At 47.5% G+C, this 11,727-nt stretch overlaps 1 protein-coding gene across 1 annotated transcript; it reads left to right on the top strand.

Moving 5' to 3' along the window:
- The first annotated feature begins 952 nt into the window (after positions 1-952).
- BTG4 (BTG anti-proliferation factor 4) lies at positions 953-5,185 on the top strand. Its single transcript, XM_069948092.1, has 4 exons — positions 953-1,344; positions 3,670-3,807; positions 3,901-4,108; positions 4,973-5,185. Exons 1-4 carry the CDS (start codon positions 1,172-1,174, stop codon positions 5,165-5,167), a joined length of 714 nt encoding a protein of 237 aa, XP_069804193.1. The 5' UTR covers positions 953-1,171; the 3' UTR covers positions 5,168-5,185.
- Positions 5,186-11,727: the final 6,542 nt, after the last annotated feature.

The following is an 11,727-nucleotide window of genomic DNA, read 5'->3' as shown; positions in this document are numbered from 1 at the left end:
TGTGTGAAATAGCAGAGCCGAATGAGTGATGGTAGGGTTTCCAGCAGTGCTGGTGAGTGACGGGGGTTTGCCGAGCCGCGGCTGGGTTTAGGCGGCCGCTGCTGCTGGGGAGTCCGGGGGGGAGGGGGGTTGCTGGTCAGTAATGGGAATGTGTTGGCGGCCGCCGCTGGTGAGCTGCGGCATTGTTTGGGGTGCCGCAGCCGCTGGTGAGTCCTCGGTGGTGCCAGTAAATGACAGGGGATGTGCCACTGTGAGTGCAGGGAGGGGTTCTGGTGAGTGACTGGGATGTGACGGTATGGCTTTACCCACATGCTGTGACTGCAATGTGTCCCAGGACTGATAGCAGGGAAGTGAGTCACATCTCCCTGATCAGTGGGACCCCAGTCAATTAAAAGTTTTAACCTGCCCAAGTAGAAGCAATTTAAAGATTGACTTCTTCTGGAATATGCCCAAGGGTACAACACACACGGCAGATACGCAGCAGATTTGATACTGTGTTCAGTTATTTAGATCTAATCTGCTGTGTATCGCAGCAGTAAATACGCAGCGTATATGCAGTGTGTGGTTGTACACTTAAAGTGACTGTACCACCAGGCCCGGGCCGACTCACCCCTAGTGGGAAGAAACCCCAGCCCCTCCATGACGTGACTCCATTAGAATCAATGGAACCCGAACCCTATCATAGAGGGGCAGAGGTTTCCTCCCACTAAGGGTGGGTCGGTCTGTGTGGTACAGTCACTTTAAGTAAAGGAATATTCCAGAAAGTCATATAAATCTTTAAATTGCTTCTACTTAGGCAGGTTAAAACTTTTAATTGACTGGGGTCCCACTGATCAGGGAGATGTGACTCACTTCCCTGCTATCAGTCCTGGGACACATTGCAGTCACAGCATGTGGATAAAACCATACCTCCATGTGGTCACCAATAACCGTGATGATCGAACACATAACCGTGTGGGGGCATGGTTTTAGTGACATACAGTGACTGTAATGAGGGAACACAACCTAAAACCTGCAAAGGTTTGGTAGCCCACAATATGGCCTTCAATATGGCAGACATGCAATGACCTTTCCATGTGCATATCCATCATTGCAATAACATGGGTTTCACTGTAAAATCAATCTTTCCATAGCTCTTACATCCTCCACCCTGAGCCACATAACCAAAAGCATGAAGGAAGAAATCGCTGCCACAGTTGTCTTCATTACTATGCTGGTAAAGAAACAAAAGAAGCTGAGCAAGCAGAAGATAGAAAAGTTTGCTGCTAAACTGACGACCATACTGTTTGCAAGGTATAAGACTCATTGGTACGTGGAGAACCCATCAAAAGGACAAGCCTTCCGGTAAGTGGCTTTAAAGTGACTGTATCACCAGGCCCAGGCTGAAGCACTGGAGGCGGGTCGACCCACCCTTAATGGGAGAAAACCCCAGCCCCTCTGATAGAGTTCCATTGATTCTAATGGAGTGACGTCATAGAGGGGCGGGGGTTTCCTCCCACTGGGGGTGAGTCGGCCCGCCTCCAGTGCTTCGGCCTGGGCCTGGTGGTACAGTCACTTTAATGTATGTACTATAGAGTTGCCTTCCAGAAGGTCTCCTAGAGCGTTGCATGAGGTCCACTTCAGGTAATAAACAGAGGGCTACACTGCAATGTGGACTGCTGCTCTTTCAATAGTGTAAATTGGTAATTGCGCTGCAGTGTAGCCCTGGCCTAATAAAGATGAGGATATTGGCCCAACTGTGGGTCAGTGATCACTACACCCATAGCTGGGTTGGTACTTGCAGCTGTGATGGGGACAAAAAGTGCCTGAAATATTAGAGGTCCCTTGGGTGTAGGAACACAATGCAGTTTTCAAACACTACTTTAATGGGATACTTTGACCTTAAAGGGGCGTATAGCGAAAATCTTTCTTTAAAATAAACTGCTGTCAGAAATTTATATACACTTGTGAAACTGGCTCAGTTGCCCCTAGCAACCAATCAGATTCCACTTTTCATTCCTCAGACTTTGTAATATGAAAGTTGAATCTGATTGGTTGCTATCGGCAACTGAGCCACTTCTAACTTAAACCAGTTTGATAAATCTCCCCCACTGTGTACAGAGACCTGCCACTCTCAAAGTAGATTTGCTAACTTATTCTGTGCTCATTTGGCCAGGCTGATGGCTATTTCTGGCTGAAACTCATTTGCTGTATATTGATGCATACTACACTGAATAAATGAGCAAATCTACTTGGCGTGTTAGGTCTTTCTCTATACATATTGCTGGATCTCCCCGCCTTGTGCACCATCAACCTGCAGAGTAAAGTCCTTTAGGGTACAAACACACGCAGCAGATTTGATACTGTGTTCAGTTATTTAGATCTAATCTGCTGCGTATCGCAGCAGTAAATACACAGCGTATATGCCGTGTGTGTTTGTACCCTAAGGGGGAGATTTATCAAAGGGTGTAAAATTTAGACTGGTGCAAACTGCCCACAGCAACCAATCACAGCTCAGCTTTCCTTTCAGCACTGCCTAAAGCTGAGCTGTGATTGGTTGCTGTGGCCAGTTTGCACCAGTCTAAATTTTACACCCTTTGATAAATCTCCCCCTAAGTGTTCACTATGAAACCCACAGTGGGCCTATTCTTCTGTTTGTTAACATAGGCCCCGTTCACACTGAACAAGAACGGCAGAATCCCGCCTTGCTCAGTGAATGAGAGGGCGCGCTGCCGCTGCTCTCCGCTTGAAGAAATGACATGTCAGCAGCACACCGAGCAAGGCGGGATTCCGCGACGGAGAGCTACGCCGCGGAATTCCGACGTTCTTGCTCAGTGTGATTAGGGCCTATGTAAATATACAGTAGATTAGGCTCAGTGTGAACGGGGCTATACTGTAGATTTCTGCAAGAGATTTAAAATGGTGATTTTTGGTGCAAGAATGGTGCACCCACACTGCGCAGCAGATCCACAGCATTTAAAGCATCAGCAACTATCTTTTTTTTTTTTTTTTTTTTTATTGCAGAAATCAGTAGTATAAGCGATTTTAAGAAACTCTGTAATAGGTTTCATCAGCCAAAAAAGCCTCCTTCTGTACTCAAGAAGCAATTTCCCAGCCTCCCCCCCCCCCCCTGACTTATCTGTGCATTATCAGGCAAACACGTCTTCATTACAGAGAAGCCAGTGAAGACGGGCTCTGCTCTCTCCATTGTAAGCCTATGAAGGGGGGAGGGGCTGAGGGAGATGAGGTAGCAGGAAGAGGTGACATGAATGTCAGCGGTTTCTAGACTCTCTGGACACCTAAACCGCTAAATTCAGGTGTCAGAAAGGTCAGTGCTTATCTATGAACTTACTGAGAGAAGATTGCAGGGTGTTGTGCTCTGCAGAAATCCTCCGTGCTCAGTCACTCCTAACAGCCCCTCCCCTCTCCATAGCCACATAATGGACAGAGAAATCCTGCTTCATTTGATGTGAGGGGGGAGGCAGGGAGATTGCTTTTTCACTACAGAAGGAAACTCTTTTAGTACATAACATAAAACCTATTACAGAGTTTCTTAAAATCGCTTGTACTATTGATATTTAATGTCTTCAGAAAAATGACCCTGAAATGACAGTTACACTCTAAACGTTCCTTAAGAAACACAAGTCTCTGATCATAGGTTGCAGCCTTATGTATTACAATCTGTTTTAGGTGTATAAGAATAAATAAGTGTCAATCAGTTGACTCGGTCTTGGAGCAAGCCTGTGCGGAAAGTGAGGTAGAATTTGAGGATCTTGGCCTGCCAAAGGAAATGACCATATGGGTGGATCCATTTGAAGTATGCTGCAGGTAGGTGTTGTAGAGTGTATAGGTGTGTCTTTGCTGCTCCTGCTAGACCCTGGTGTACAATTGACCTGATCTGGAATTAATATACCTGCACAGATATGGTGAGAAGAATAGCCCATTCACAATTGCAAGTTTCATGGGTAAAGAAGACTGTAATGTGTCTAAGCGAATAAGCACCGCTGTAGAGAAGGCCACTTCTGACTACCACTCTGGGACATCGTCAGATGAAGAGACTTCTGTAAAAGAACCAAAGACTATTCCCACTGTGAGCAATCCCAACAGTATCTACCAGGTACATATGAAGGTATGTAACTCATTTCTGGCTTTGGTTGGGGAGGCCTAGATTGTATTAAAGGGCTGTTCCTATCTTATACCATGCTATAGGAATAGCTTAGAGGGCCAGTTGTCCTGAGTATTATGCCATTTGGCCTGGTGAATGTGAACAGCACTGCCACATGGTACAGGAGCTGGCGATAAAGAATTCCCTGTACAATTTGAGCAGTGTGCCGGGAACAATATAAATTTGTTTCATTGCCAACACTGCACAGGTCTGGTGCAGAGCACCCGGCCCACAGAGTTCAAAGACTATCAGTAAGTCTGCCCCAGACTGCCCCCAGCTAGTCTGCCCCAGCTCCTGGCACCCCTCTCCAGGCTCCTGATCCTGCGCAAAACTCAAACAGCCTGGAGAGGGGTGCCAGGAGCTGGGGCAGACTAGCTGGGGGGGGGGGCATGTGATCCCATGCAGGTGTGGGGGCCAGTGGCCTAGATAAGGGTGCCGCGAAGAGCTCCAACTGCTACTAGGTGAGCTGCGCAGGGTATTCTCCTCATGAGGATCCCTACTGTGTTCCCCACAGCAGAGAGGCAGGAGTGGGTGGCTGCTTCTCAGCTTTGGGGGAACACCCTGTAAAGTGGGGATTCCTGTCATAATGACAGGAATCCCTGCTCTTGTAACCTTGGTGGTCCCTCAACACAACTTTCGGCTGAACAATATCTCCCCTAATTTTATTTGTATACTTACCAATGGGGGGGGGGGGGGAAGTTTTGTTCACATACTGACGTGTTCAGGAACCGAGGTATAACTATTTTAGTTCTACCACCTACTTGTAAAATCTCTAGGGCAAAAGTTGCCGCAATGAATGTTTAACTCTAACCCTGGTCTCTCATATAGTGTACAGATTACAGCCAACCTGCCCAATCTTGGTCCCAGTTTCCTCGGAGAAGGAACTACCCAAATGATGGGTATCCCCAGCAACAGCCTGCAGGCTACCATCCTCAACACAGAGCTTACAAACCTTATAGATCTTCCTCCGCATTCTCGGGTCCTCGCAACGACCGCTATCACTGGGTAAACACAAGACGCTGACAAGTTGTTTTAGAGAAAATGCCGTTTTATACAATGTTTTTATGAAAACAAACTATTTATATTTTATGTGTTTGTCTTGTGATGTTACCGATGCACTGACAAGTTTATTTTTAAAAAATGAATAAATTTAAGAAACTCTTTTAAAATGTGTCCAATGTCTTATAAATGATCTTGTTGCATTCTGCCACATATATATATATATATATATATATATATATAATTATATAATACACATACACACTCACCGGCCACTTTATTAGGTACACCATGCTAGTAACGGGTTGGACCCCCTTCTGCCTTCAGAACTGCCTCAATTCTTTGTGGCATAGATACAACAAGGTGCTGGAAGCATTCCTCAGATTTTGGTCCATATTGACATGATGGCATCACACAGTTGCCGCAGATTTGTCGGCTGCACATCCATGATGCGAATATCCCGTTCCACCACATCCCAAAGATGCTCTATTGGATTGAGATCTGGTGACTGTGGAGGCCATTTGAGTACAGTGAACTCATTGTCATGTTCAAGCAGAAATCGAGACTCATCAGACCAGGCAACATTTTTCCAATCTTCTACTGTCCAATTTCGATGGAGCTTGTGCAAATTGTAGCCTCAGTTTCCTGTTCTTAGCTGAAAGGAGTGGCACCCGGTGTGGTCTTCTGCTGCTGTAGCCCATCTGCCTCAAAGTTGGAGGTACTGTGCGTTCAGAGATGCTCTTCTGCCTACCTTGGTTGTAACGGTTGGCTATTTGAGTCACTGTTGCCCTTCTATCAGCTCAAACCAGTCTGCCCATTCTCCTCTGGCATCAACAAGGCATTTCCGCCCACAGAACTGCCGCTCACTGGATGTTTTTTCTTTTTTGGACCATTCTCTGTAAACCCTAGAGATGGTTGTGTGTGAAAATCCCAGTACATCAGCAGTTTCTGAAATACTCAGACCAGCCCTTCTGGCACAAACAACCATGCCACGTTCAAAGGCACTCAAATCACCTTTCTTCCCCATACTGATGCTCTGTTTGAACTGCAGGAGATTGTCTTGACCATGTCTACATGCCTAAATGCACTGAGTTGCCGCCATGTGATTGGCTGATTAAAAAAATTAAGTGGTAATGTGGAGTTGGACAGGTGTACCTAATAAAGTGGCCAGTGAGTGTGTGTGTGTGTGTGTATGTATATAATATATATATTATACACACACACTTGTACATCTTTTTTGAAACCTCAAACATCATGGGAAGATTAAGGAGGACTTCAATCCCAGACAGGAAGAATGTGACTTGCTCTCCTCTCTAGAGACAAAAATGTTCAAAACCTGTATTACTGGCTATAGTAAGCAAATATATCCACTAGAAAGGAGTGAATTTATGGTAGTGTAAAGAGGAAGTGTACTATATGTGTATATACTGTATAAATTTATATGTGGATATATGTATACACAATATACACTGTCCTTTTCAACCTTCCAATTGATGACCCCCAGCATTTGTCCTGTTCTCTCCAGTTTTATAACCCAACTAGATTTTGCATTTCCAGGAAAATACATAGTGCTTGAAAAGAGCGCCCCTTTACCAGTGACTTCCTTTTAAGAGAAACTTTAATCCTGGGTCCCGTCCCTTTAGGAGCGACCAGGGACCCAGGTGGCTCTTAAAGGGACCCAGGTGGCTCTTAAAGGGACCCAGGTGGCTCTTAAAGGGACCCATTTAGAGCGACTTGGGTACTGTCTCTACTACATGGCTGCCTCAGCTCTGCTTTTTTACTGACTGACCTCTGCTACTTATAATGGTAAAGATCATTGCTCGGTTACCATGACAATCTTACTCATGTCAGTGAGACAAAATCGTTAAGGACCTTCCATATATTGCATCTTCTATTGGCCAACAGTGGATATGTGACTGTGGATGGTGTGATACATTGCCTGATGAGACCTTAGAGTTCCTATTGGCTGCTATATTTCAGCTATTTGCATATGTGCTGTGATTGGCTGTCAGCGGTTAGAGTGTGGCCATTATTTGCAATGGGCCATTATTTTCTATGGGAAATTAGGGGTCTTTAAACGTAAATTTCTTAAAAACGACAGATCCGATCGAAACGAAAAATAGCACACCTCACATCGCCGAGGACATCGAAACGCAGTTTGAACGGAGTCTTACGTGCAGAAAAATGGCTGGAAGAAGAATACGGATTACAATATAGTGCTTTTCAAGCACTATAACAAGACAGGAGGTTCCAGTAGGACAGGGGTCTCAAACTCAATTTACCCGGGGGCCGCTGGAGGTATAGTCTGGGTGAGGCTGGGCCGCATCAGGTTTTCCACAAGAAAAGCTCTTACAAAAACATTCCAATGTCATCAAATGCTTTAGTTTTTCATCTGTTAAAACCCCTAGCCCCCCCCCCCACCCACAGAACTATCACTCCCAGCCCTCCTCCACACACAGAACTATCACTCCCAGCCCCCCCTCCACAGAACTATCACTCCCAGCCCTCCCACCCACACACACAACTATCACTCTCAGCCCTCCCACCCACACAGAACTATCACTCCCAGCCCTCCCACCCACACACAGAACTATCATTCCCAGCCCTCCCACACGCACACAGAACTATCACTCTCAGCCCTCCCACCCACACAGAACTATCACTCCCAGCCCTCCCACCCACACACAGAACTATCACTCCCAGCCCTCCCACCCACACACAGAACTATCACTCCCAGCCCTCCCACCCACACACAGAACTATCACTCCCAGCCCTCCCACCCACACACAGAACTATCACTCCCAGCCCTCCCACCCACACACAGAACTATCACTCCCAGCCCTCCCACCCACACACAGAACTATCACTCCCAGCCCTCCCACCCACACAGAACTATCACTCCCAGCCCTCCCACCCACACAGAACTATCACTCCCAGCCCTCCCACCCACACAGAACTATCATTCCCAGCCCTCCTCCACACACAGAACTATCATTCCCAGCCCTCCTCCACACACAGAACTATCATTCCCAGCCCTCCTCCACACACAGAACTATCACCCCCAGCTCTCCTCCACACACAGAACTATCACCCCCAGCCCCCCCCACAGAACTATCACTCTCAGCCCCCCCCCACAGAACTATCACTCCCAGCCCCCCCCACAGAACTATCACTCCCAGCCCCCCACCCACACACAGAACTATCACTCCCAGCCCTCCCACCCACACACAGAACTATCACTCCCAGCCCTCCTTCACACACAGAACTATCACTCCCAGCCCTCCCACCCACACAGAACTATCACTCCCAGCCCTCCCACCCACACAGAACTATCACTCCCAGCCCTCTTCCACACACAGAACTATCACTCCCAGCCCTCTTCCACACACAGAACTATCACTCCCAGCCCTCTTCCACACACAGAACTATCACTCCCAGCCCTCCTCCACACACAGAACTATCACTCCCAGCCCTCCTCCACACACAGAACTATCACTCCCAGCCCTACCTCCCCCTCACAGAGAACTATCACCCCAGCCCTCCCCCACACACCACTATCACCCCCACCCCCGCCGAGAGTACTCTTACCTGATGGCCGGCGGGGCATGACTTCACCCAGGCCGCACGTCCCCTTACTGATTGGCTGGACGTGCGGTCTGGGTGACGTCACGCTCCGGCGCCGCGCAGGAGTGGAGCTGAGCGTTGCGGGAGGAGGGGGGCCGGGGCGCTCCGGCAGAGAGCTGCACTGAACATGTAACTACAAATAGAAGATAGATGTGCCGTGTCTCTGCCGGAGCCCGGGAGGAGGGCGGGGGAGGGGGCGCTCCAGCAGAAACACGGCACATCTATCTTATATTTGTAGTTACATGTGCAGTGCAGCTCTCTGCCGGAGCTCCCCCGGGCCGCACTTACAGTAAACTTACCATTGAGGTGGGGGCCGCAAACTAGTGTCCCGAGGGCCGCAAGTTTGTGACCCATGCAGTAGGACAAAAGTTAGTTTCGGCCAGGTGGCCTGGAACTTGCCCACTCCACATTCCCGCAGCACAAAATGGAACTGGCTCCTGAAATACTTGCTTGTCCACTGGGAAGGGGTTAGTTGGGGCATAGTGGCAGGCTACCTTACATGTGTAAATAGAAACAGGCAGGAACACACCCACCGAACTTATGTATTTAAACCCCAGCAATAGGGAAGCTAGAGAGGTCTTCACATCTTCATCCACCATCCCCCACCTGGACAGAGGGGAAGAGACTACTACCACCATCAGACCCAGACAGCATCTGGCTAAGTATTACACAGCTGTCTCTCTCTCCACATTAACCCCTCCTATTCTGAACTGCGCAGTTTACCCATACCCTTATAGCTGGGCAAGGGGAGGCGTGTATGAGTTTAGGGATGAGAGAGAGAGAGATTTTACTAGCAATATAAGTGTGATCAATTGCCGTGTATATTGTAGGTCTTCAGGGGAGCAGAGGGAAACTATACTAGGGAATAAGAAAGGGAAGGTGTACAGTTGGAGCTACCCTTTACTAGAGGTGGATCCTAACCTTACACCTTGTAAGGGAGTTATTAATAGAATATACAATATTTATTGATATTCATACCTTACGGAAGCCCTTCTTCAGGTAGGAACTAAGCGAATGATTTGTTCCTACTGTAAATTTGCTCATCTCTAATATCCACTAATAGGTGACCAAATTATGCATGAAAGTTGGACTTGGGTTCATAACATATTTCAAGGGTACAAATCATTTAAATGTGGCAGATTTTGCTTCTGAGGACTGTCTAGTCTAAGTTTAGACCAACTGTTTTAGGGTATGTGCACACTAAGCAATTCTCGAGGAATTGAAGAGGAAAGTTTTCTGGTTGAAATTCCTTGTCTATTCAGCTCAGGCACAATTTAAGCCCCATTGATTTCTATAGGATTCCTCTAGCAGAATCCACCCAAAGAATGAACTTCGGGCGGATTCCTGACAGAATTCCGTACAGAAGTTTCCTCAGTGTGCACAGAAAGACGGAATTCCCTTTTTGTCCTATAGAAAGGAACAATGTTGCATTTAAAGGGGCGGAATTGCGCACGTATTTTGTGACGGAAGCCGGGCGGAATTCTGCGAGAATTGCTCAGTGTGCACATACCCTTAAAATGCTCCAGATTTTTGGAACCCTTTGTTTTCCAGAGCTCTGCCCAAAAACCTGGCCTATGTGCAGGAGTTTAATGTGACAAGATGTACTAAATTGTCATATCAGCATGAATCTTAGGCTTATTCGCTTTAAGGTTCTGTCCACACGTACAGACTCGCAGTGTAAATCTCGCTGCGAGTCTTTCAGATCCTGGCAGTTCCCTGTCACTACATTCTCGCTGCGGTCTGAACAACCGCTGCAAGTGTGTAATTCTGCCGCCCCCTTAACCCCTTGTGGTGACGCCCGCTGTGTCTGTATACATTACCTCTCCTTGCTGCATGGGGTCCTGGCGTCCTGCTCTCCCGCCCAGCCAATCAGTGTGTTGCCCAGCCGCAGTCACTGATTGGCCGGGGGGGAGAGCAGGACGCTGGGACCCCATGCAGCGAGGAGAGGTAATGTATACAGACACAGCGGGCGGCGGCAGAAGGGGTTAAGGGGGCGGCAGAATTACATACTCGCAGCGGTCGTTCAGACCGCAGTGAGTATGTAGTGACAGGGAACTGCCACTACCTGACACTCGCAGCGAGATTTACACTGCGACTGAGTCTGTACGTGTGGACAGAACCTTAAAGCGAATAAGCCTAATTTCAAACCACATCCGAACTGGAGACAAGATTCATGCTGTTTCTGGAAGAAATTTGCCATATTTTTCTAATTCTGGATGTGGGTGTTGCCAGGTAGCCATTTAATTAAAGCTATTATGGGTTCTAGGAGATTAGAAAACTTTAGCTTAAACCTTTCTGGTCTAGTGTATTAGAACAGTATGTATCAAAAGTAGGGATAGGAGTTTTTTGGTGGGGTCTTGTACCAAGAGATGAGCCTGATGGCTATAGGAAGTCACTGGAGCAGTGATGTCCTATGGGCATCAGACTCCGCTCATTTGCAGATGGGCTGCCGGTGAGATCTCTATGGCGGGACACTCAGGAGCTGGTATGTGTGTGGGGCCCTGTGTAGGGGAGGGGGGGGGGGGCTGCCTGGTGCAATGGGCTCCCTTTAACCTGGAGGTTTGAGATTTATTTAGTAAGCCTAATTTTCCCTGCAGCTCTGTTCCATTGAATGGAGTTGTAATACCACACAAGCTGTACCATTTAAATAAAACAACTCCTGAGTGCACGGCTACTTTGCCTGCTCTGCAGATTTACATAAGTCTTATCCTTCCCAAATCCTTTGTGCAGTAAGAGGCCATTTACACTGCTCCATGCATCTACTGCCTTCATTACATGGGATCTGGAAAGGCTGGGACCCACAACATTATTGGATCCTCTTATATGGAAGGCTGGCGGGGATACCAGGTGCGTCTCCAACCATCAAAGTACAGTATCTTTGTGTAGATTCTGGAGAGACCCGTGTTGTATAATCAGCACTAAGATGCCTGTAAATACTTTGAAGAAAAATGTACCAGTTT

Source organism: Dendropsophus ebraccatus, chromosome 12 (genome assembly GCF_027789765.1).
Source record: "Dendropsophus ebraccatus isolate aDenEbr1 chromosome 12, aDenEbr1.pat, whole genome shotgun sequence".
NCBI classification, from domain to species: domain Eukaryota; kingdom Metazoa; phylum Chordata; class Amphibia; order Anura; family Hylidae; genus Dendropsophus; species Dendropsophus ebraccatus.
Note: the sequence above shows the minus strand (reverse complement) of the source record. Positions and strands in the feature narration are given on the sequence as shown.

What these genes read in the sequence shown, in the direction of transcription:
- BTG4 (XM_069948092.1), top strand. Translation starts at nt 1,172, where the DNA reads ATGAAGGAAGAAATCGCTGCCACAGTTGTCTTCATTACTATGCTGGTA. An exon ending in TCAAAAGGACAAGCCTTCCG is followed by an intron (nt 1,345 to 3,669) that starts GTAAGTGGCTTT and finishes AATCTGTTTTAG; the next exon opens with GTGTATAAGAATAAATAAGT. An exon ending in TCTACCAGGTACATATGAAG is followed by an intron (nt 4,109 to 4,972) that starts GTATGTAACTCA and finishes TCTCTCATATAG; the next exon opens with TGTACAGATTACAGCCAACC.